The 25,806-nt window shown below is 39.8% G+C and overlaps 1 protein-coding gene across 1 annotated transcript; it reads left to right on the top strand.

The window, feature by feature from the left end:
* The first annotated feature begins 7,954 nt into the window (after positions 1–7,954).
* Positions 7,955–20,384, top strand: LOC148834647 (acyl-CoA desaturase-like). Its single transcript, XM_088916562.1, has 6 exons — positions 7,955–8,334; positions 8,516–8,766; positions 13,306–13,436; positions 13,738–13,943; positions 16,103–16,335; positions 18,282–20,384. Exons 2-6 carry the CDS (start codon positions 8,553–8,555, stop codon positions 18,479–18,481), a joined length of 984 nt encoding a protein of 327 aa, XP_088772688.1. The 5' UTR covers positions 7,955–8,334; positions 8,516–8,552; the 3' UTR covers positions 18,482–20,384.
* The last annotated feature ends 5,422 nt before the right edge of the window (positions 20,385–25,806 follow it).

The raw sequence follows: 25,806 nt of genomic DNA on the forward strand, positions 1-25,806 counted from the left end.
GTTACATCTGACCAGATTTCCATAGCACAGTTATGGGGTGGTGTAAACTCATTTCACTGCCATCCAGTGCTGAAATATCATCAGCCTATCCGAGAACAAGTTATGCTGCAGCCCGTCTGTATAAGCATAAGGTCACTGCAGTGATTAAAGGTAAAAGGTAAAAAAAAATTCCACCCACAGTTGCCTAATAGAGTCGAAGATTGAATAATCAGAGATCCCTCATGATACTTGATACTTGTCATGTCACAGCAGATGAAAAAACAAGACAGCTGTCTTCTTTAATACTGAATACAGAAGTGCAGTCTTGAAGATCTGCAACAACACAATACAATTAAAGAAAACACACTGACTTTTTTTAAACTTAAATATAAACTAAGTATACAGAATAAAAAATAGTCACTCAATTTCACTGAAATGATTGTTTTAGGATGTTGTATTAATTATTTGTTATATTTAGATATTCTATAAAAAAATAGTCATGAGAGTCTGACATGATCAGGATGTAAAAAAAGGGGCTGCTGTTGTCACAGAATGCAAACTGTTGAAGGAGGAATAGGCTATGAAATTGGGTCAGTGGCCTGGATTGTGTCAGTGTATGTCACCTCCCAAAGTATTCAGCTTCACGTATTCTAATGAGGAGCAGGGAACAATTAGCAACAATTAAGGAACACACAGTTCTTCCAGCTAGGAAGCAATTACCACACCTTAGGTATTGATGCATGTACGTGTGAGGGTTTGCTGAGCCGGTTAGATCCAGACCTTGGGCGGGGGGGGGGGGGGGGCAGAAAAGCAGACAATGAAGCGATAGGACCTATGACACCTGAAGAGCTGCACAGCTCCCAAACGACCTGAACTTCCTCCTGATAATCTACTGGGCACACTTGCCCCTGACAGAGCCAGTGGAAACCTCCCTGAGGGGGGATTGGCTAACGGTAGGGATAAAAAGATCTGAGCCTGAACAGAGGGCTCTCTCTCCACTTCCCACGAGCCCCTCGACACAACACAGACAGCGCAAGGGAAGCCGCAGCCTGTGAGACCACAGCAAAGAGGAGCTATTGGCCCGCAGACCAAGAGAGACATTGGAAGCGGAACAGAGGTACTGTGCAGAGACTTTGAATACCTTGAGGCAAGGAGCACAGAAACAGTGAGCTGATACTGAAGTTGGGGGAATGGAGTGCAGCCTGCTGAGGAACTCCCAACATAGCCCTAGCAGACTGGGGAAATTGGACTGGATGACATATTAATATGTCTCAAATTAATATCATAGTAATAGTAATAGGATTTCCCCAAATCCTCAGTATCAACATCTAGTCTGCTTACATTGCACATTCACATCATCTACATTTACCAAATTCCTTCTTGCAGGACTGTGTAGGGTCCAAATCATGTATAATCATGCAGGATTCAGCACAGAGGAATGTCAGTCACCAGCTGTCCTCTGTGCTTGGCATGACTCTGGTGATCACAGGGAGAGTATAATGTATTGTTTAAAGGGTTTTCATCATACACGCTTTGTAATTTCAAGATTCATTGATAGTAAAGTTTAAAATCGTAACTTTTTGATTTTAGTTATATCACTTTTTAATGCACAAATCGGAAGCTAATATTAAAATCAAGTGCACACACAATAAACCATTTTCAAGGATTTGTGATGTGATAACAATAAACATATTATGTTTATACACATATGATTGCAGTCATACCACACCATTGTCAAAACAGACTGATGGAATATGGGACTCACGTTTCTTTGCTTCTGAGAAAAAAACTATCACTATCACAACACCAATAACACTATAAACTGGATTTCTTTTGTGCTTATGTATTTCACAATACCGGGCCTTATTTTGCATCTCAAATTTTTCTATGATGCAAAACATTAAAATCTGTAATTATATAATAGGACTGCAATATGTACTTTTAAAACAGACACACATACATATCTCAGAACATTCTACAAAGGGGAGCTCTGACATTTTACCAGTGTGTGCAAAAGCACCAGTTCTGAACAATTCTAGATTTTAACTTCCCATCACACTCATTAACACACTCATTCAAACTGGTAAAAAGTGTGATTATATATTATCTGGCTTATCTTCACTGGATAACCATTTGGTTTTGAATCATATTTAAAACTCTTCTGAGTAACTGAGCCTCCCAGGGCAGATGTTTCTGTTTTCAATCCTGCACCTGAGGAGCTACACCTCTCACACATAGTGTGTCACATTGGACCTCTGGGGTGTCAGAGCCTGTTCCAGCTAATGAAAACCCTAAAAAGGAATTGTATTGTCTGTTGTCTAATTTTAGACCTTTGGTACACATTGGAGGCCTGTGCAATATCCTGTTATTGCAGAGGCGCCTGATGATATTCTTTGTTATAAGATACCGAGGAAAGTGTTATATGTTGAAGCCTAGTCAAGTCTAGTGTCTGAAATTGAGTTTTACATTAATTCCAAAGTAACTGGATTATTTACATTGCATTTGAGCAATGACAAGTCGAGCTTTCGGAGAGTGTGATACCGATTGGACCAAGTTAAACTTGATAATTTAAAGTAGTTAATTTAGTAGTGAATTGGTGGTGCTTTTTGCAATGGTGTGGAAATGTGGAAGCCATTATGAATCCTTATTATTAGCTCTGCATCATATTTTAGTAATTAAGCTTATCTAGGAAAGCAGAGTTTATCACAAGGACCATAGAGGTTATAAAATATAGTCTGTGGAATAGCACAGGTGACCACTCAGTAAGTAATGCACTGAGTCAGTCCATTAGATTACATTCTCTTGTGGCACTGCTTATATGTTAAATAACACCAGTTCTGATATCATCTCTTCTGAGCCAAATCGCTACTTCTTTAAGGGCTGTACAGAGGTCGGCAACCCAGTGCTGTTTTCTCGCTATCCAGGCATGGTGTACCTGCAAGGTCTGTGCTGCCTGGTGCCACTGGAATCCACGTTCTGCCCACAAGTGTCAGGCTCCTTCACACATTGTCAGCATTGTTGTCATTTAAACCCTGGTGGAGTGCAGAGCTGACTGAAGATGGAGAACTAGGAGAGGTGGTTTAGCCTACAGTGTCCAGTAATTAACAGGCAGGACAATCATTCAGGAAGAGGAAATTAAAAGTCAGTCTGGAGCACGGAATAGTGATGAGGTTGGCAGACTCTGTGATGATTGGTGTGTACTGAATATAGCTCTTGACACAGTTGGTGAGACATTGGGCAGTTGCCACATCAGAAGCCTCAGTGCTAGTTTCGGTGACTAGGATCATTATTTATTACCAAACTGTGAGATTTCTATTAGTGAAATAGTAATTGGTCCTTCTAGTCAGATAAGAGGAACTAGGGTTTTACCAGTGACCCCTCACCCACACCACCAGTTCTTCAACAGAGTTCAGGAAATCAAATCTAAAACTCCCAAGCTCATGTTTTTCCAATAGGGAATGGCTAACGCTGTAAGAGGAGTGCAAATTACCCAAAACATCCGGTCAAATGAGTCGACGGGCTCTGCTGGTGTGAACATGGAAGGTAATAGGTAACCTACTGGGGCTATTGCCAGGTGGTTAACAGGAGGGACTGAAGTGGAACATGTATATATCTCACTTATCCAGCATCACAGTATCACCACTTAAGCACATTGTGAGAGCTGTTGATGGGGTCTGTTCATTTAGTCTCAAACAAAAGTTACACTAAGATGCCATAAAGCTGACTTGCTTTAGCAGCCCCAGTGGCTTAACACTACATAATAAACGACAGGAACAACACCCACAAACAGGATAAACCAGACCAATGTCTGCTGCATATCAAAGGACAGAACATGGAGCAAGACAGAGCAGGACAAGAGGTAATTACATATCAAAGAACAGGACAAGCACTCAGATTGTGAAACAAACTTTCTTCTGACTGTATATAAGAGCTGGGAAACCCTTGCAGGATTGTCTGTCCTGTGGGGCAGACCCATCGTGCGTTGATATAATTATTGAGCTCAATAAAACTGAATCTGCACAAGACTGTGTCCTGCTCCTCTGATGAAGAATTTCCTACAACAGACCTTATTTTCCTGAATTTGCCATTTAACTTGTCTCTCTGGTACCTGACATTTTCAATTATCTCGCATATAAAAATCCCACTCTGTCTTGATATAGTGCTCATGCTCACAGTGAAATAATTATTTTAATAAAAATACATGCTTTCGCAGTGCAAGCTTAGCATTGCAGATTACAAGAAGTTTATAACATGAAAGAAAGATGGTTAAATACTGTTACAGGTATAGTTGACTACAGAAGGGTTTCTAAGAATCTAGATACGATGGGTAACATCTGACTTGTGTCAATACTTCCAGCTACAAAACAAAGGAATGTTTGGCTAAAATGTAAGAAAGCAATTGTAGAGTTTACCTTGGTTTACCTTAGTTAATTAACTTCTGCATAAATGAAATAGTGTCAATAAACTGCCTAAAACCACAACATACAGTATAAGAGGATAGTGAAGCAGAGAGGTAGAGGGGGTGAAAGGTAGACAAGAGACGAAAGAGAGAGGACACGAGCTCCTTGTTCCATATCAACTGGGAAGGCAACATCGGAGCTAAGTGTTTGCCCCTGGTTAATAGAGCTTGCTATTCTGTACTTTTTAGGGAACTCTTATTTCGTGTAGAGAATCCCTTAGTCAAGAACGGCCACTCCTGGTTAATGGGTGCATTTTTAGATTAGGGAGATAGGTTCCCATTTATTCGGTGGCATCAGGGCTTGCAGAGAGAGCGTGTTGAATGTTGTCTGTTTATGTTCTGTGTAGTTTAGTGTGTATATTGTCATTTTCAATAAATATGTTTAACCAAGTGTGCCATAATTATATCAACCACTCGAGTACAGTATATTCTTGGCAAACTTTTTACAAGTTTATTTTACTTATTGATTTATGCGCTCAGCTTATTTCTGATTTCCTCAATTTTTATAATCTCCCTTTTGTAGCAATACTTTTCATAAAGAAGCTACTCTACATTGAAATATACCAAAATTCCAATTTATGATCACAAACAGAATAAAAAAATGTATACATTACCCACTAGTCAGTGTTATTAAGAAACATACATTGTCTAGCAATCAGTAAAATCTTTTTACACTGAAAAAAACAATGTGAAATTCCAGAGCCTCCTGTTAAACTCACCATGTATCTGCAAACATTATTTACTAAATAGCTGTTGATTCTTTGTGCTGACTGTGGATTTCCTCATATGTCACTAGTGGTTTTATATATGTCATTTTGGAGGCATCTTTAATAACAAATATTAGGTACAGCTGTAACATTCTGGATACTGACATTTAAAACACTGATTACAGGGATTGTGTTCTCCCTGTTTAATCAATGGGTAATACTGTATATTCAAAAGCACTCAGACATTCTGACATCTCTGAGAGAACTGTAAAAGCAGCTTATAGTTAAAACAATATGCATATTATCTTCTGTACGTATTTTATATATAGACAGTTCAAATCTGGAAAAATACATTTTTTCCACCCTGCAAATGCTAAAGATATAGTGGAATAAAAATTATCCTTAGAACTAGACTCCAGGATTTTGCTTGTATCCCTTGCACACTATACTTCTACAATAACAGCTGTTTGTAGTGGTGCCTCAGGGATCTCTATTGGGGCCTTCATCTATGCGTTACTCATAGGTTGCATGCTTCATGAAACATGGTGTTAAATATCATTTCTAGCCTGACAAAACTCTAATTTATTTTACTTCCAGCTCAGACACTCAAACAGCTGGGTACACTGGTTACCTGGAATTTGAGGGACTACTCTGAATTTCTCCCCTGTATGCATGTGCTTGTGTCCTGTGATACCCAGTGACACAGTGAGTACCCAGAATAGTGCCCATTGTCTGCTATTTTAAACAGTGGCTCACCACAACCCCGTTTTGGACCAAGCAGTTATTGAAAATGAATGGCGATGGATTTTATCGACTTTCATGCTTACCATATAAAGCTTGCTAGCAGCAAGAGGCGCAGCAATAGTGTATGAAAAATATGTACTTCTGTGAGTAAGTTAGATGACGTTGTGGACTCTTTAAGAATTTATCACATCATAAACACTAACATTCCTGTAATATTACATGAAAACATCCCTGTAACATTCCTGGATAACAGATCAATTGTTTATTCAGAAAATAAACGACAAATAAAACTGTTATTCGTTGCGCACATCTCTAGACTTTTTCGAATCTTTTCTCCTCAGATTGAAATTTGCCGACTGCAACTCATAACTGACAATAATAGGCATGTAAAGAATGAGACGTTAAGGTACAGGGAGTTAAAACTTACTATTCACGTATATGTGACACACTACCAAAATATATATATATATTATACACTGCTATAAAATATATATAACGTTCAGTTTTCATTAATCTGTCGAACCTTTCCTTAGCAAAATTGAATAATCTGTCAGCAGGGGGCACGAGCGACGCTTCTTGACTTCCGAAGCGCGCTCGAGCATGGAGGCGGTCACAGATGCCGTCTTGTGGCGCAGTAAAGCAGCTCGAATGAAATCAGTCTTTGTATATTTACACCTAAAGCTACAGACCTGGAGTAATTCGTAATGTTTGAATACATTAGAATTACCCTGGGTTAGTTCTTTCAGTTTATACTTTGATTACAAACCGAGCTTCTGTCAGCATGTGAAAACGAAGGGTTATCGAAGAATATCCATCACCCATTTTCTAACCGCTTCATCCAGTTCAGCGTTAAAGTAAAAGTAAAACAAGTCTTGTTTTACTTGTCAAGTCTCCAATAAACTATAATTTAAGGAAGATTATACAGTTATACAGTGTTAATACGTTGCATTTGGTGTTGTGAATTAAGATTTATTAAAAATACTGTTATTTTAGGAAGCGACAAGGTCTAGATTCCATGGAGGGTATTGATATCGTATTCACTCGATTTAGTCGGCAAGTTCGGTGATTATTGTTACTTTACATGATTTCACTGAGTGTAATGCTAAGAAGTAGCATTTTATTATATTAATGATACATTTTAAATTGAAGTACTGAAAACTAATTAATGTTATTGGCGAAATGACATTTGTGGTTATTCACGGGAGAATAATAGCAATATTATTCTGGTGATTTTCTGTAGGATTTATTATGTAATATTTATTGCTTTCAAAAGCGTGAGAATCAGGAAAAAAAGATTTTAAAAGGGAAAACGCCGTCTTGTGATGAGGTGAAATAGCTCGAATAAAGTAAATGTTTATATATTTATTTAAATGTCTTACACTAGGATGAATATACCTATTCATTTGCATGTGTAATATTTTTGTCGTTTTGCTTTTATTCCGAGTAACTTAAAAACTGATCAGCAGTGCTATCCAAATGTTCACAAGATCTTAAAACTCCGTGGCATCTTCAATTTATTTTGTATCCCCTTATTGCTTCGCTGCTAGCTTGCCTACCTGATTCACCTCCATTATTTTTCAATAATCGATGAGTCCAGTCCAGGGTCGTGGCGAGCCGGAGCCTAACCGGCCAGACCATGAGTGCAGGGCAGGAGACCGTGCAGACAGCACGCCAGTCAGCCGCAGGGCACGAACACACACGAACACGGGAGACATTATACAGACGCCAGCTGACCTAGACAGCGTGTCTTTGGACGGCTGAGACCGGAGCGCCTGGCACCCACCCACATGCAAACTCCTCACAGATGGACAGCTGAGAGAGCTGCGAGAGAGGCACCAGCAATAATCGCCACACCGCCGTGCAGCAGTGTTTAAATGAATAATTCAGCTGCCCAGGCACCGCTTGAAGGCTTTAGAGCTGGGAGGAACGAGTTTGGAGTTTTTGAATTCTGTTTTCCCCAGAGAGGCGCTGTGAAGACGTCAGGGTGACCTACTTTTAGTGCGGGTTACTGTCGGACGTTGACTCGCAGCGTCTGAACGAAAACAAATGACACCAACCAGGAAGCAGACAGTACCAGAATCGGGCGTCGTTTTTTCTTTGAAACTTTAATTGTGAAACTACCGAGTACACTTACGCGATTTATTTACCCACACATTCGTTGCGAAAAAAACCCCACCGGCCATGAATGAATAAAATTTAAGGTTTAACAGCAGATACCAAAGGACCAATGAAACTGGCTGAATAAGATGGCACCAAACTGTCGACCAATTACTTTCTTCAGTACCTCCTCCCTAAAACGACATCATTAGCTTAGGTAGAGAGCTTCATCGTGAGTACCTCAACAGTACAGCACAGGAACAAGCGCTTATTGTATGGTCTCTACCACTTGATCCACACTGCATAATTTTCATTCTGAATGTGTTTAAAGCAGCTGCTTCTCACAAGGTAAGTGCTAATCAAACATTGTTTTCATTAACTGGTATTTCTATTTTTCTAAAACCATATTTACATCTAAAAACCTAAGGGAGAAAGGAAAACATATTTAGCAAATGCAGCAATCGAAAAGGTACGTTTGTTCTCGTTTCTTGAAATTTACACTCAAACGAAGAAAATGTCTGTCTTTTAGTTTTAGTAGCTGGTAAGCAGCGCAGAATTAGCTCACGATGACTACAGCGGAGACACGCAGAAACGGGGAGGTTGCGACAGAAGAGTCCACGGTGGAAGACGTGTTTGATGAGACTTACAGGGAAAAAGAGGGTCCGAAACCTCCCAGGAAAATAGTATGGAGAAACGTTATCTTGATGTCCTTACTGCACGCAGGAGCTATGTATGGGCTGACCCTGGTTTCCTCTGCTTCTGCCTTGACCTTGATGTGGGGTGAGTGTTGTTGCCACAGATCATGATTTCCACGATCTGTGATACTTCTTTCATTCAAAATGGCCTACACATTTTTTTGTGGCGTAGTTGAATTTAAAATGTGATGCGTGAGGCACCGAGTCGCTTTAGTGCTGTTGAGAGCCTCTGAGGCGAAAAGAGATCCTGTAGCAGCTCAGCACCTACTGGAGACACGCTGTAGTGAGAAGCGAAACCGCTTGAATTGTAGTTCATTGTAACCAGCAGGAGCGCGCAGTGTTGGATCTCACCGAAACCCGCTGAAATATTAAACTTTTAGAGGTATAAAAAAAATCACACAACTTGTTTTTCCAATCCAGCGTCCTGGTGTCTAATGTTTGCTGTTTCATGTTCCACAGTGGTATACAATTCAACAGCCCCCGGCAATCCTAATTATTTTAATTGAACTCCAGATTCATCTAATAATTACCAACTAAATCGGGAATAGGCAGTTCCAGTCCTTGAAAGCCATTTCCAAAATCAGCTTTATTTGAATGGGTCAAGACACCCATTTATTGATTTTATGTGTTAATTGGGAGTAAAATGAAAGTATCGCTGAAACCTGCAGGAATGCAGCCACAGAACAGTGAAGTTACATACGCTTGAACTAGACCTTTTTGAATTGTTTTAAGTCCCAGAACTAAAGTGGCTTGAAAACTTTTCAGTGGTGGGAAAACAAAAAGGTTCATTTCAGTTAGGGGTTCAATTAAGCGATTGAATGTAGAATGTAGTAATTGAAAAGTAGACGGCCAGGAATCTGAACATCTACAAACGTGACAAGCACAGAACACACCATGGTCCTGGGGGGCTGGATTCCTAGACTTTTTAAAGCAGCAGCACCTGAAGAGCTGGGAGAAGTTGGTAAAGTGGTTGAATTAAGATAATAAAGATCTGAGCTGGAATGAAAGCCTGCAGACTCTCCCCTACTGAGACCAAGCTGAAACAGTTTGGCCGCACAGTTCAGCTTCACTACTTACAAACTCAACTGATTAAACTGTGTGAAAATCCTAATCCTAATATTTTAGCTAAATATTTCTTCATTAAGGGAATTTCATTTGTTTTATGGGGTAGAGGCAAAGACTAATTGAATGCATATTGTTTAGTGAGGAAATTGTTTTCTTAGCTACTGATAAAAATGAAAAGTACAGTACAGAAATGACACTTGTTGAGTCTGATTCAGAGTTGTTAGCATAGTCCAGCATTTTATTTCAGCAGAACGTACTGTATCAGTTTCCCGTGCTGGTCTTAATTTACCAGATAATCCTTAATGTACATATTTCAGGTGAAAGCCTGCCAGTGCAGAACTTTCCAGGTTATACAGTATGTGATGCTGTTGTCATATGTAACCTTATAAAACTTAGTGGTTTTCCCCTATTCTCACACTGAATATTTTTTGTATTGCATCAGATGAGGAATAAGTACCTGCATCTGTAGTCAATATAGTATAGTAGTCTGTGTAGTTACAAAATCCTTCCTTCCAAAGGATAAAATCTAAGATTCAATATCTGAGGAAAAATCTGTGTGTTTGGCTTTTTATTGAAACTATGTACTAGCCCTTGGATAGCGTTAAATGTTCATTTATTACTGAATAGCGAAGCATGAACTAGAGGGCACAAGTGGGAACTACATCCACTTTAAACAGAGCACAGGAGGCAAAGGGTTCTTTACCCATACGTTTGTGTGAGTGACAAGCTACCCAGTCGTTGAAACCAATACCCTGGCATTTTTCAAGAAAGGGCTGAATGAGATTGGGTCAATTACCTAACTTCCAAATGAGCCAGGTGGGTCTATTATGTCTGCTTAGTCAGATGTTTTTTGAAAGAAGTTATGATATTTTTATTAGATATGGTTTTATGTATCACAGTGACCAAAGCTGAACCACAGTATTCTTAAATGAAATTATAGTGATAGTAACCCTTGATTTAATTTCTAGTTTTAACTGTTTATTCCAACATATGTTTGCTTTGTTGTTTATCTACACTGTCTTGAGCAGAGGTTCTCTTTCCTAGTCCTGAGGGGATTGTTGTGTGCTGCTTTTCATTCCAGCTGTGCCCCTTAATCACCAGTGCTAATTGGTGCCTGCAATTGATCTACTTGTTTCATTACTCAGGCCTTGGTTTCAAAACTTCCCTGTTTAAAGTGCATTACATACAACAACAAACACAGAAGAATTTGCTTGTTTATTTGTGACTAAATGCTCTTAATAGGTGGCCAGTGATCAACAGACGGGTGGGAATGACACAGTATCAGACGCACACACATTGTGTCAGCGTTTTTCCTTCGGTTTATGTCCTGTTTGTCACATTTCAGCTGACACTTGAGTGATGGGAGCTCTGAAGCTCACGAATAAGCACAGGGTTGATACCGATGATAAATCCCATTCAACACCTTAAGAGATAAAGAAATTTTTCAAATAGGTTTAAAATGGAAAATAGAAATCAATTAGTCTGTGATTAAGAATACCATCTCCCTGGACCAGGAGTGTGAAACACTGGCTAGAAGATGGTAATAATGTTAGTCCAAACACCTATTATATATGTTGTTCATAATTACACGTGTCTTCTTCAAGTTGAGTTTTTTCTATTCTTTTTGTAGTCTGTTTCTGCTTCCTGCATATAACACTCTGCACTTAATCTAAATTAAACATCATTGTCATCTACCAGGTGTTTGCCCAGTCCTGACTTTTGTCTGATTCTTAAAATTTCCTTTGCAGCTTCTACAATGCCAGCTAATTCTATAATTTAACTCAAGAATTAATCTTTTGTTTTGAGGGAATTTATCAAAAAAAAACAAAGAAATTCTTGCTACACAATATCATACAGTCTCTTTATATCCATTAGTACTGTTACTTGTTCAACAGATACTAACAAATTATTTAAGCAAGGCCTTGCCTTTTTAATTCCACGTTTACTATCCCATAAGGACTTAAGAAAGATTGAAAATGAAGGAAGGTCATTTGGCCCATCTTGCTCATTTGGTAAAATATGTTCCAGCTGTCTCTTTAAAAGTGCCCAGAGTCTGAGCTTTAACCACCTGGCTAGCAAGCCCTCTTCCAGAAACTCACAGCTCGTTTGGGTTACTGGATCACTGAGGCCTCTCCTCACATCTGCACAAGTACGAGTGGTGCCCCTTAAGAAGACATGCTGTCTCCTGAATCTGTTGAATGCTGTTGCCATGCAGATGATCCTCTGGTTGAATTTGGACTGTTGCTGCCGTTTTGTTACTCTTTTTATAAGTGCTAATTAATAGGTTATGAAAAACATTTCTTAATTGAACATATTCACTTATTAAACTGAAAAAAATCATGTGTGTTTATAATCTTTACAGATTGATGATTTAAGGGGGGGCTGGTGAGATCTGCTGGACTGTAGCTCTATAGGACCAGAGTTGCCCACCCCTGCTCTGAAGTGAAGTAGTGGGTCTTGATCATGGTCACTGGGACCCCTGTATCTGCTGATTATTTTGTGCCTGTAGGGCCCTTAAACACTTCTGCCCAGTTGATGCCTTTGATTGATCTGTTTGTTTAATGAGCCTTTTTCTGCACTCTGTCCTTGGATTCAAAATACCTTATTTATAGTATAATATTCCCAACACTGTCAGCACACAGAAGAACCTGCTCCCTCATTTCTGACTGAAAACATCTCAATAGGTGACAGGAGGTTGTATGTTGAATGGATGCAGGTGTGGGAGCATACTGTATGTCAAACACTTCCACGGTGTTTATTGTTGATTTTTTTTTTCCTTTTGCTTTAGCCCAGGTGGTTACATTTCGGCTAACACACCTGAATGAGGGGAATTCGGAAACTGAGGAATTGACACAAATTCCACAAATCCAGTGTTTTAAAGAGTTTGAAGAAAATTCAGGATTGAATTTAGACAATACACCTAAAACAGAAAATCAGAGTGAATTTCACCATGATCATGGTCTTGGCTGGAGCAAAACCCAGAAGGCGCACTGGTCCTCCAGGATCAGGAGTGAGAACCAGTATCTTCACCCATGTAATTCCATATCAGGCTGCACACATTCCAAAATTCCACATGAACTCCTAGCTGGGTTCTAAACAGTGCTGTGTCCCTCCCCACACACATAAGTGCTGATATATATCAAAAGGTTAATCTACGTGCATTTATTGACATTCTAAAGCATAGATTACCAGACGGAGCCCTCATCCTAACATTGCACTAAGCTTGGCAGTGCTGAGGCGGCGTAATATTATATTAGAAGAACAATAAACAATGGCAGTTGCAATAGACTTCCCATTGTTAGCTGGGTCAGCCGATAACCGTGTCCTTCTGAGCCAATTTTCAGGCCTGCCTCATGGTCACAAAGCCCACAGGTCCTCAGCAGTCTGCACTAATGGTACATACAAATGCATTTAGTCTTAGTAGCAGGTACAGTTAATGCTGATTTAGGAAAGTACCTAGTTAGTCTGAACAGAGTTAAAGGGCATGTAACTGAAATAATTGTGACTGTTCGCATTGGGACCTGTTTTAACGCTTCCTTTCTTCCTTGTCCCTGGGCAGCTGTCTTGTGTTTCCTGCTGAGCGCATTAGGAGTGACAGCTGGGGCACATCGACTCTGGAGTCACAGGTCCTATAAGGCCAAACTGCCCCTGCGGATCTTCCTCGCTTTTGCCAATTCAATGGCTTTTCAGGTACAGTACAATAATCTCCCAGTACTACGTGAATGATGCTCTTTGAAGAGATGAGAAAAGCCCGAGACTGTGAAGGAAGTCTTTTTAACTGGCATGTAGTCACATCAGTGCCCCCTTCACTGAGGCTCGTGGGTAGATAATTATTAGTAATAATAACTGACTGGATGCCTGCCAAGCTTATTAGATTAAGAAACAGGATGGTGATCTCCAGTCATGTTCTCTGTATTAGTTGTTGTTACTTAAAAATGGCAGGTCTTAGGTGAGCAGAATCTTTGCTAATTATATTGTGCGTAATCTGCAGAATGACATCTACGAGTGGGCTCGGGACCACAGAGCTCACCACAAGTACTCTGAAACGGATGCTGATCCCCACAATTCCGGACGAGGATTTTTCTTTGCTCACATTGGTTGGCTCCTGGTACGCAAACACCCTGATGTCATTGAAAAGGGAAGCAAGCTGGAGCTCACTGACCTGAAGGCAGATCCAGTCGTCATGTTTCAAAGAAAGTAGGTAGTGCAGCTTTCTCTCCACACGCTGGTCATTGACTCGTTTTGCTTTGTAAATGAACCAGCATTCAAGTCTGCTTGTTGCTGTAAATGATTCTTTTTTTGTGTAGGATTATTTCATCCATCTTAAATTTTATGGTATTAGATTTTAAAATCTCCATTTCCCCAGAATATATATGTTCTTTCACTGTGCTTTGATGCTTCCAAAACTTTATACAGTATCTACTGTAATATAATTGTGAGCGTGGTCTTTCCAAGTATGAATGCTTGACAGTTTTAATAATTATTATTTTCTTGCAATTCGACATGTAAGAGGGGACCCTACAGCCTTCACCGGGATGATGTGCAGTTGCCATTTTGCACCAGTAGCTCCACTAAAATAAAATACGTGAACAAAATGAATGTCAGATTTAAAGATTTGATATTCCCCAGTTTGGCATGTTAAAATACTGCTATGATCTGTAGACTAATGGTTTATATCATGCATATTTTTTCACCTGAACTTGAATAATGGAGATGACTGTCTGCTTCAATAAGAACCTGCTTTTTTGCCAGAGTTCTGTTCTGTCTTGTGAATTATAAGGAATTATAATGGTGGGGCAAAAAGCCACCTATTAGGAAATGCACATAATTGAAGAACATAAATAATTTCCATTTATTTACCTCTGTGTTTACTATTAAAGGAATCCATTAGTAGAGTTTCATGTGAGAGAAATTTGAAGGAAGTATTGAACAACATTAAACTGCAGAGTGATGAATCCGAAGTAAATTGTTTAGCATTTCCAGCGTTATCTGTGCTAATTGGCCATGATCTCTTGTGGGGCACTTGGTTTGAGGTTTTTACCAGCATCAGAAGAATAAAGAACTTTCTAAACCCCAGATGTGGCTATAATATTAAGGAATTAAGGAGGCTAGAATGCATACTTTGACTATCTTGCTTGAGAACGTGATGCAGTGACTCAGCTGGTAAAGGATGGGTCTTGTCATCAGCCATGATTGGGATTCTCCAAGCTGTGGCAAACAACTGGCTAAGCGTTACTGAGGGTGGGGTGGGATTAGCTGGCCTGGACTGTCTCGCCTCTCAGCGACACAACGACCCCTGTGGCCTTCCAACAGTACTGTAGGTCAGGGACACATCTCTCCTCCAATCAGCACTGATCCTCCAGTACAGAAGTCTGTTACTGTTAGCAATTATGATGCTAAAAAATAAAGACCCTGTGTAGGGTGATTTCCCTGTGCTATTATAGGAAGTCCTTATAAAAAAAAAAATGTTACAAAAACGCAAGTCCAAATAATCCAAAACCAATGGGCAGGCGAAAGTCAAAACTGAGCTGGGACAGTTCAGTCGAGACAACAAATCCAAATCCAAATCCAAATCGCAAAAGGCAGAAACGAGGTCAGAAACTAGCCAGAGTCCGAAATAGTGAGCGACGATAAGGGAAAGAGGAGGGTTGAAGTAGTGATGGGAGTGAAAGGCGATAGGAAGGTTAGATGCGGCGTGAGGGTCTGTTTAAGTGGGTGCGTGTGGGAATGTGAAGGCGTTTGTTAGAGCGCGCAGAATGCGTAACGGTTACCTGTGTCATGTTCAGAGATTAGCTCAAAGGAGGGCAGGTTGGAGGAGTCTGCCTACACTTGCTCATTTTTCTTTTGTGCAGGCACAAGGATGATTGCTGCAAGATGGGACATGAAAAGCACAGCTGGCTATTTCAAACTGAAAATCTAGCAAACAATAATTGGCCATTTTTAATTTTTTCAAAAACTCACAATTGGCTAAATGAAGAATCCAATTCGAATGCATACATAAGAAAAAAAAATGCTAATTCCAAATTTAATAAAAAAACAAGAGTATACTACATAGTCCTTAAATATTTTAACAAAATGCTCCTTAGCCTTCCTGGATAAATGAAATAGCACAGAAGACATTTTAAGCATTGCAGCATTGTTTGGCAGGAGTTTGTTGCACCTGTCAGAAGCCATTAACATTCCCTGGATTTGAAATTCGTAGATGATTATTGTGTTAAATTTTAATCATAATCTGTACCAAGTCAATAGGAAAAAACTAACCATCTTAACAGTACTTAGCAGTGCTTTTTGAAATCAAAAGAAGTGTTATGTAGAATTGAGATAACCGGGCCCTTCTTTTGTGTGATGTTTTTCAGGAATTATAAGATGTCTGTGGTTCTGATGTGCTTCGTCTTTCCCACGGTTGTGCCCTGGTACCTGTGGGGAGAGTCTTTGTGGGTGGGGTACTTCATTCCTGGAATCCTGAGATACGCTCTGGTGCTGAACGCCACCTGGTTGGTGAACAGTGCTGCCCACCTGTGGGGAAACAGGCCATATGATGTGCATATCAGCCCCAGGGAGAACAGATTTGTCACCTTCAGTGCGATAGGTAAGTTTTACATGATAAGTCACCAGAGCAGGGGAAGCTGCCCAATGGCAATTGCAATTTTTTTTTATCTTCCTACTTTTAAAACTATACATGTTTGAAGACCAGACACTCTAGCAGCTGGGCAAGTGTACTGGAGCAAGTTAAATATGTGACAGTAATTGAGGTCAAGAAAGAAATCTGATCAACACACTTGACTCAGAAATGGTTTGTTAACCACAACACTGAACGGAAACTTTGCAGATTCCATCAACTAGCAAACTTAAAAATTTACTACGATTGTAACTTGTATGTATGTAATAGGTCTTCCTGAGTAATCCAAGATGGCAGCCATACCAACATTTTTTACTTTGTCGTTGATAAGCGGCCCATAACTATTTATGCCATTTTAAAAGTGTGGCCGGATAGCTCAAAACATGTCTGTTAGCATTCTAGTGAGTATACTACTAGCATATGACTCAGTGTCATTCTTGCTTATACCAAAATGATCGCCATTTTGTTCACAAGCAAACTGCCATATCAAACTGCTCTCACTCCATACTGCCACTTGATTTGGAATTTGACAGATTTCACAAACAGCCATTACAGTTTCTGATTCTCCCCTCACAAGCTGCTATGATCATTTTTCCTGCCACAGTGGATCCTTGGCTGCCTAGCAAATCATTATTACAAAACGCAGTCTGGTCCTGTTCAAGGACTTCTTCACCAGTTATCTCCAGATTTAGTAGTTTGAATGGGATTTGCTGGCAATGACATGTTCTTCAACCTGAAATATTTTCTCAGTTCTTTAGCTGGTTCAGGCCTCACCTCTCTATGTATGCTTATCTTTCATTTCCTCACTACACTTTCACTCCTTCTCCCTGACGCCCTACATCAGGGAGAACAGCCAACTTATTCCACACACCCAGCACTCTTCGTAAAAAAGTGCTTCCTTTGCTCCTTGTCTTCTCTGAATCTCTATATAAAGCATAACATGCAAATGGAGTACGTGCCCTTGTGCTTTGGCTTGCTTTGAAAACAATGTCTGAGCCTTGCGATGAACGTCTTTACTGTAACAAAAGCCCAGAATTTTCAAAATATAAAAACAGTCCAATTTTGTAATTCACTGTTGTTTTCTGATGTTTAGTTTTCATTGCTTTAAGCACAATAACTCCCTTTGTTTGGTGAGCAAGTCCAGTTGGAAAACTTTCTGTTTTATACATTTGATCCCTTAATTGCTAGCAGTTTTCTTGTATAACAGTTATTTTTTTTAAATGTAATAACATCTCTGATTCCAGATTCAACTGGAGTGTGTTTTAATGTTTTGAGCTCAGTTTGGGAATTGTATATTAAGTGCATTTTAAAAAATGTGCACTTCGTGAATAACAGTACTTATGATTGTGAGAATTTTGTGACTGTGACTCTTGCAACAATCTTTTGATTTCTTCTAAATTCTTCAGTTCACTATGTTGTGTGTAAATGCAGAGGGAATAAGGTATAACTATACCTACACATAATGCATAATTAGTAACATAACGTAAAATAAAATCTTCACTTCAAAACTGCTTAACATTATAACCATACAATACTTAAGAAAATAATCTCACTTGCATTAGTGCATGGAATGTTTTGACTACAAAGGCTCAAGCAAAGAATGCTATAGGAACATTGTTTTTGAAGTTGGTCTTTATATTTGAGAAGCTTTTTTGTGATCTTCAGTTCTGCCAAACACAATGTAACCATTCAATTATGCTAGCTTTTATTTTGCTTAAATTAGGCCTAGTGTTTGTTAGGCAATGAAGGAAAAATACATAGCATTGTCTGTCTTGCTTCATTGCTGTTGCTGTCTAGTTTAAACTGTCAGATACTGCTATCTGGAGGAAAATATTTGCAGTGTGGTAAATATTAATCAGGGATAGTGCTACTATGTGATTAACCTGAGATAACTCTTCTGTTTGCTTTTGTTTCAGGAGAAGGGTTCCACAACTACCACCACACTTTCCCATACGACTATGCAACAAGTGAGTTTGGTTGCAAATTAAACCTCACCACTTGCTTCATTGATTTCATGTGCTTTGTGGGCCTGGCTACGGACTGCAAGAAAGTGCCAAAGGAATTGGCCATGGCCCGTGCTCAGCGCACAGGGGATGGCAGTCACAGGAGTGGCTAGGAGGCTCTGGGATTCAGGAACGCCAAGAAGAAAAAGAGCACACAAGAAAAATAATGAAAAAAAAAACAGAAAAATAAGTGCAGAGTATTTTTTTTCGGGGGGTTGCTTCTCTGTTGTGCGAATGGCTCCACAACCCTTTAGAAGTAAACGTTTTCCTAGTTCGTAAGGATTAATATTAGCTTTAAAGGGAACAGGCCTTTTCGTAACTGATTTTTTTTGTTGTTTTCTTTGTTCCTAACTGAAGCGGTAGAACCCGTGTGGGCTGGAGAAAAACAAAGCCATTCTTAGCTGTGAAATTTGGGCTCATATTGCAGCCCTGTGCTAGAATTCTCTATGCCCAGTGGCTGTAATGGGCTCACTCTCATTCACAAGAGAGAGCTGGCAGAGACTGCTGAACAAAGCTATGGTGAAGCTGCTGGATGTTTGATTGACAATAGACCAAATTTAATGAGCTGCAGCTAAGCATATCCACAGTAAGGGAATGAATGAAACTGAATGGAACCTGTTTCTCATATACAGTGATAACATTTGTTATCCCCACTTGAAAATACATTGTCTGAACAAGTTGTATTTTAGAACAGGTTGTCCAAAAATCTTTTGACATTTTGGGCCACAAAAAAAAAAGTGGAATGTCTGAGTTTTGTAAAACATAATTTTCGAATTGGAAGCCAAATCAGGGTTTTTAATAATACTGCACTTTCATGCGCTTAGGAAGTAGAGGATAGCATCCAAAACGGAAGATGTATCATTACAAATTTTTTCTCCATTTAATGTTTTGTATGCAGCTGCATTCAGTCTCTTACTCAGTGTTGCTGTGACTTACAGCACGTGTGTTTACAGTAAATAGTAGCTACCAGTATTATATTGTAGAGGGCCGCAGGAAGAACATGCAGTCCAACACTGGATAATGTGCAGCATTCAGAGAGATGGGACAGAATTGTTACTGAAGAGGTGCGCTTTGAGTCTTCATTTCACATAAAGAAGAGCATCATTCAGTGACCTTAGGATTCAAGCTCTTCTTAGATCAGATGCTGATGTTTATGGTTTAGGTTGCTCTTAATCACGCCCTATTGTTGGGTTTGTATTCATCTTTTGGAAAATCCTGTTCTGAGGTCCACCTGTTTCTCCAAATCCTGTTGGAGAAACTGTGCCCAAAGCCTTAGTCCATTACACCATTCCCAGTCTTTGCTCAGCTCCGTTGCTGTTGTGAGCCAGCTTCCCATGGAAATGTAAAGCAGCTTACAAGACACTTACCAAAGTGCAGAACTAGACAAAGCAGTGCGCTATTTAATTGAAAGCAGAGTGGAGTATTGACTTTGATGGAGCAGGGCTTTTGTTTAATTCAGACAGATGATTCAGCCTAAGGAGTACCGGAAAGTGTGGTATCTCAGCTTGAAACTGAAACAAAACAGGTGCTACATTGGTGGCTGTCTTAATACCTGCAGGTGAACATTAACCTTAGCACTTATTAACCCTGAAGTGACCACATCATTCCACCTGCATGACCCTTCTAGAGTTATTGATCCAAAAGAAATGTTTGTCATTTTGATGTTCATTAATATTGAGGAAAGTAAAACTGATTTATAATAAGTTGTACGGTACAATATGTGCACTTTCAGTTCTGAAATTAAATTCAGAAATTTTGAACTAAACAATAAAATGTAATTTTAATTAATTACTGTTGCTCTATCTTTTGCAGTGCAATTATTTTCCAGTATTGACTGATGAATTATAAATGCCTTAAATAACTTATCAGGCACATTTGAGGAGAATGTTTAATGCACTGTATGTGTTGTAAATTAAGTATATTTTCTAAGGGGGAGAAATACTGTGTTTGTATTTGTTATAATGCCATGGTAATTTATGTTTTTTTTTCTTAATTCAAATAAAAAACTGCATTATATTTTGTCTGCTATTTTATGCAACCTACAGAATGTTTGAACCAAGAGGAAATGGGACTACAAAAAAACAATACTTTATTTCTTGGACTTGGACTTTTTTTAGTGTTTGTTGCTTACTGAGCAAGGAACGTTCTTAGGAAACCATAGACTTTCTGGTCTGCTATTCCAGGAACAATTGTTGATTGTTGGCATAAAATAATTTAATTGAACATTGTAATGCTTAAGATCAGTTAAGAACAGGGTTTAATTAGCATATTTACATCTCACATATAGTATCACTGTAGTTATGAACTTCAAAATATTGTTTGTATGTATTGCATACAGTATGTCTAAGATTTATTTTCTGATGGAAAATTATGATTTCCAATTGAATAGCCAATGAAAACGAGAGCTGTAGAGCATGCTCTAGAAAAGGCACTTCAGGTTTCCAACTCAGTAATTCTACTGACACCAGATTTACGCAGTTGTGGGGCAAATATGGTAGGATTATTTTTAATGATGACTTTAAGTAAAGCCTTTTGGATAAGAACTCAAGGATTGCAGGGATTTTCAAACAAACCAAGAAACTGCCAATTTAGCGTTAAACTGTGTCTGAAACATCTCATTTTGCAATACCAGAGAATTAAATGGCTGGTGGAGGGCACACAACGATATATTTAGTGCACATTTGCGGATACTGACATGGTGATCTGAAAGCAACATCTCAGCATTGTGTTCAACAGAGAACAGAAGCAAAAATAGTCAATTCTGAAGTACAGTTTATGAATAGTGAAGAACAAAGTCTCGGTCAGCCTTATTGCCAAACCAACCTTTGGTTTGTTTTTGTGGTCTGCTTGAAATAAAAGAAGATGCAAGAAAAGAAAGAAAATCATAAATGTCACATACTGTATATACCAAATAAAGTATGATTCTACAGTACAATGAAGATAGGATCCTCAAATGTAGTTACCAATCAATACTTCAATAAATACGTTTATAACAGTGTTGAGTTAAGAGACCGAATAGACTCAGGATAGGTGCTATTCTGGAGCTGCTCTGCTCTAGATTTGAACTATCTTAACCTTCCTCCCGAGGGAAGGATTTCAAACAAGGGAGAAGGTGACTGGGAGTGCTCACTGATAACCTTTCGAATTTAAACGTGTTGCGTATATGGAAGCAACAGGTGGTCAGTCACAGCCAATAATTTTAAAAGCAGAGTGGACCAATCTCTTCAGCTGTTTCCTTTCCTGAGTGAGTTCCCCAACCAGACTGTCATAGAGAAAGTTAATATGCTTTCAGCTCTCAATTGTTGTCCTGTTTGTTGCCATGGTTAAGGATGGCAAAATGAACAACAAAAACTGCTTAATGAACGTAATTAAATTACTCCCCTCCCACGTTTTATTAACTTATCTATTATGTACTGTTTTTATGCTTTATTTAATTAAGCCAGCAGCCATATCACCCTGCTACTTACAAATGGTAGCCCACTGAAGCTAAGCAGGTGTGAGCCTGGCCAGTACCTGGATGGGAGACCTCCTGGGAAAAACGAAGGTTGCTGCTGGACGAGGTGTTAGTGGGGCCAGCAGGGGGCGCTCACCCTGCAGTCCATGTGGGTCCTAATGTCCCAGTATAGTGATGGGGACACTATACTGTAAACAGGTGCCGTCCCTCGGATGAGATGTAAAACCGAGGTCCTGACTCTCTGTGGTCATTAAAAATCCCAGGGTGTTTCCCAAAAGGAGTAGGGGTGTAACCCCAGTGTCCTGGCCAAATTTCCCATTGGCCTTTACCAATCATGGCCTCCTAATAATCCCCATTTATGAATTGGCTTCATTCTCTCTGCTCTCCTCCCCACTGATAGCTGATGTGTGGTGAGCGTTCTGGTGCACTATGGCTGCTGTCACATCATCCAGGTGGGGCTGCACACTGGTGGTGGTGGAGGGGAGTCCCCATTACCTGTAAAGCGCTTTGAGTGGAATGTCCAGAAAAGCACTATATAAGTGTAAGCAATTATTATTATTAATGCACCTGTATGTGATTTTATGTGATTTTTATGTTTTGCTTTGTGTGTGTCTGTTTGATGTACTGTACTTCTTATGGGCAAAGCCAAAGACAAATTTTCACAGTTGTGGATAATAAAATATCTATCTAAATGCAGTTCCAAATAAAACAAAACAATAGCTGTCCTGTGAAAATGGACCACAGCTTCCTGGGACACACCAATCTTTCTCAGCTGCCTGATGTGCCAAGAAATATAAAGGTCCAGTTCCTACCCCCTCCACTACCTGACCAGCAATCATGAGAGGTTGTAATTCCTTCCTGTCACATCTGAAATCAAACATTACCTCTTTGGTTTTAATAACATCAAGCTGGAGAATGTTGTGACTGCACCAGCTCACCAAAGCAGTGACTTCCTTCCTGTAGAGCGATTTGTCTTTTTTTGTTATTAGCCCTGCCAGAGTGGTATCATCTGCAAACTGAATTCATTTCACAGATTTAATAGCAGATACACAGTCATTAGTTTTCAAAGGGGTACAGAAGTAGTGACAGAAACCTTGGGGGGCACCTATATTTAGAACCAGTGGCTGTAAGACCTTCTGATGTACTTTGACCACATGACTACATTGCCTCCTGCCTGATATAAAATCTAGAAACATATTGATTGATTGATTTACAACCTTGTCAATTAGCTTATAAAAACGTCTCTGGGGGACTACTGTGTTAAAGGCAGAGCTGTAATCTACGAACAAGATATGTGCTAAGGACCTCAAGGTGCTGAAAGATGGAGTGAAGGCACAGAAAGACTGTGTCCTTAACAAACCTGTTAGCTCTGTACCTAAATTGGTGTGTATCTTCCTGGATGCTGGACAGATACTTACAAAATAGCTTCTCAAACAGTTTCATAATGGCTGATTATGAAACTTCTGGCCTGTAATCATCTAAATTTGTTATGTTCAATTTCTTTGGCGCTGGGATAATAACAGCAGACCTAAAATAAGCAGGAACCCCAGACTGTTGTAGTGACACATTATAAATCTTAGTAAGAGTGGGTGCCAGCTGATCTACACAAGATTTTAAAGTTGCACCTGAAACATGATCTGGGCTCCCAGCTTTCCTGCCATTTTGTTTGCAAAGCAGAAGTCTATCCTTCTGTCCACAGATGATAATGGGAGTACGTAGGTGGTTCTAGAGGTGTGTTAACTGTTTGTTGATGGCAGTTCTGTACCCCATATCTACCACAGAAATTATTCAGTTTATCTGGGAGCTCTGGATTATCATCAAGAGCTACTTCTGTTTCCTTATAGTCTGTAACAACGTGCATTCTTTGGCTGAGGGACCAAATATACACCAGATATCTTTCACACAGAGCTCACACATACAGTGCTGTGCATGCCAGAGACTGAGTGCTTCACACCTTCAATTTTGATCTGTCATGTACATGATTCATGACAGCCTTTACATCTCAGACACTGTTATAGCAGGTATTTGGTCAAAAAATAAAAAAAAAGTTGAATGCCATTCTAATTTTTTAACTTGAAATAATTCTTTGCATCCATACTAGTCTCCCCAGAGTTATTGCCCTCTGACTCCAATACAGAAGTCTGAAAATACCTTTGTAATACAATGGAGGTCTCCTGTGTCTTGTTCTCTGCTGAAGAGAAGATTGCCGTATAGCAATATATATTAAAAAATCAACAAATCACCTTGTTGTTTCACATGAGACTCCTGTATCTTGGCAACGTCTCCTTTTTGCTGTGCAATTAAACATTCACTTGTTCCACTGCAGCCAATGCAAACTGACATAGCTCTCCACTATAACAACTAGCTTTTTCCTTCTTCTAAACTTAATCCTTTAAAGTATACCACCACCCCACCTCTCCTCCCCACAGGAACAGAGAGACTCTACCCAAACAAAAACCCCAAAGAGACGCCACACCCCATGACATCACTGCCCCACTCTTACAATCATTAAAACATCACAACAAAACATTCCTCATTTGTTTCAGCACAAAAGGCTTAGGACAGATGCTTAGCTACAAGATATTAATGCTAAAATAGCATTTATTAGGAGGCCATGATTGGTAAAGGCCAGGAAGGAAATTTGGCCTGGCCAGGGGGGTTAATGGAATAGTGGCAGCTCAGACAGCAAGTGTGTCTAGCTCCTAACCAGAAGGTCCCAGGTTCGATCCCAGGTAGGGGCAAGCAATGTAATTTGTTCTAATTCCTTCCAGATGGCTCCCAGGTCCACTCAGCCTGCTTTCCCAATGAGTACCAGGGGTTAATCCTTCTGGGGGTAATAGGCCAGCCGGAGCGTGATGCTGACCACATCACCTCCACCTCCAGTGTCGGATGGTCAAGAAAAATGGTGGCACTTGCCCCCCATTCCTCATGTGCCTTTATGGCCTGAAAAGGGGACCTACCCTAACTACCTAATGGGGTTAACACCCCTACTCTTGTCTAAAAACACACTGGGATTGAAGAATAGCCCCTTTTTTACAGTATGGTGTACTATACTGGGGCATTAGGACCCACAAGATGAGTGCTCCCTACTGGTCCCACTAACACATCTTCCAGCAGCTACCTTAGCTTTCCCAGGAGGTCTGGCCAGGCATTCAAAGTGTAAGTGAGCCAAAGGAAAAAAAAGGACTTTTAGATCAGGACTTGCATTTACTTTCTTAACTGAAATGTAGTTCATCGTACATTTGAAAAGAGACATGAGTGACATTTCATAAATGAAAAATCTGAATGGCACCTAATAGGCTGAATAGATGTGTCAACACCCCTGAAGAAGGCTCCACAGCCGAAACGTTGTGTTGCTTTTCTTCTCTTTCGAGCACGGAATAAATCTTTATTTGTTCCATGTCACCTAATATCCTAGCAGCTGCTGTGAGTGCAGTACCATGAGTGACATGGTGGGAGGGCAGACAAGGACTGAGAGCAGACAAGATGGAATGAAGGCCTGGGCTGACATGACTGCCAGCTGGAGAAGGGCAAGGACAGGCTCTGGCAGTGCAGTAAGTGTTGCAAGTGCTAAGTGATAGATTTCACCACTGTGTAAACATGGGGATTGTGGCAATATTTTGTGCAAAGTCAGCAATAAAAGAAAAAAAACTGCTTCTAACAGATACTTGAAACTAGTGACTCCAACATGCTCACATTAAGACAGAATTCATTTTTTCCAATTGTTTGCCTCAGTATCAGCAAGGGCAGTACAACAGCAATGGAGGAAGATTTAAAGACCTTTTGAAAATACTGTAATGTTAGCAATAATATGATAATATTTCATAGATGGGAAGCATCCAGGTGATAAGGGTAGTGCCTGGTTAACGGACACCACTGGCCACAAGTCATCAAACACTGCAACTTAAGAAAGAGAAACACTGACGGAGACCAGTGCAAAAAGATGAGAGTAATAAGGGGGAAAAATGCTTCTAAGGGTCAAGT

The sequence above is a fragment of the Atractosteus spatula genome, chromosome 5 (assembly GCF_055471065.1).
Source record: "Atractosteus spatula isolate fAtrSpa1 chromosome 5, fAtrSpa1.hap1, whole genome shotgun sequence".
Lineage (NCBI taxonomy): Eukaryota > Metazoa > Chordata > Actinopteri > Semionotiformes > Lepisosteidae > Atractosteus > Atractosteus spatula.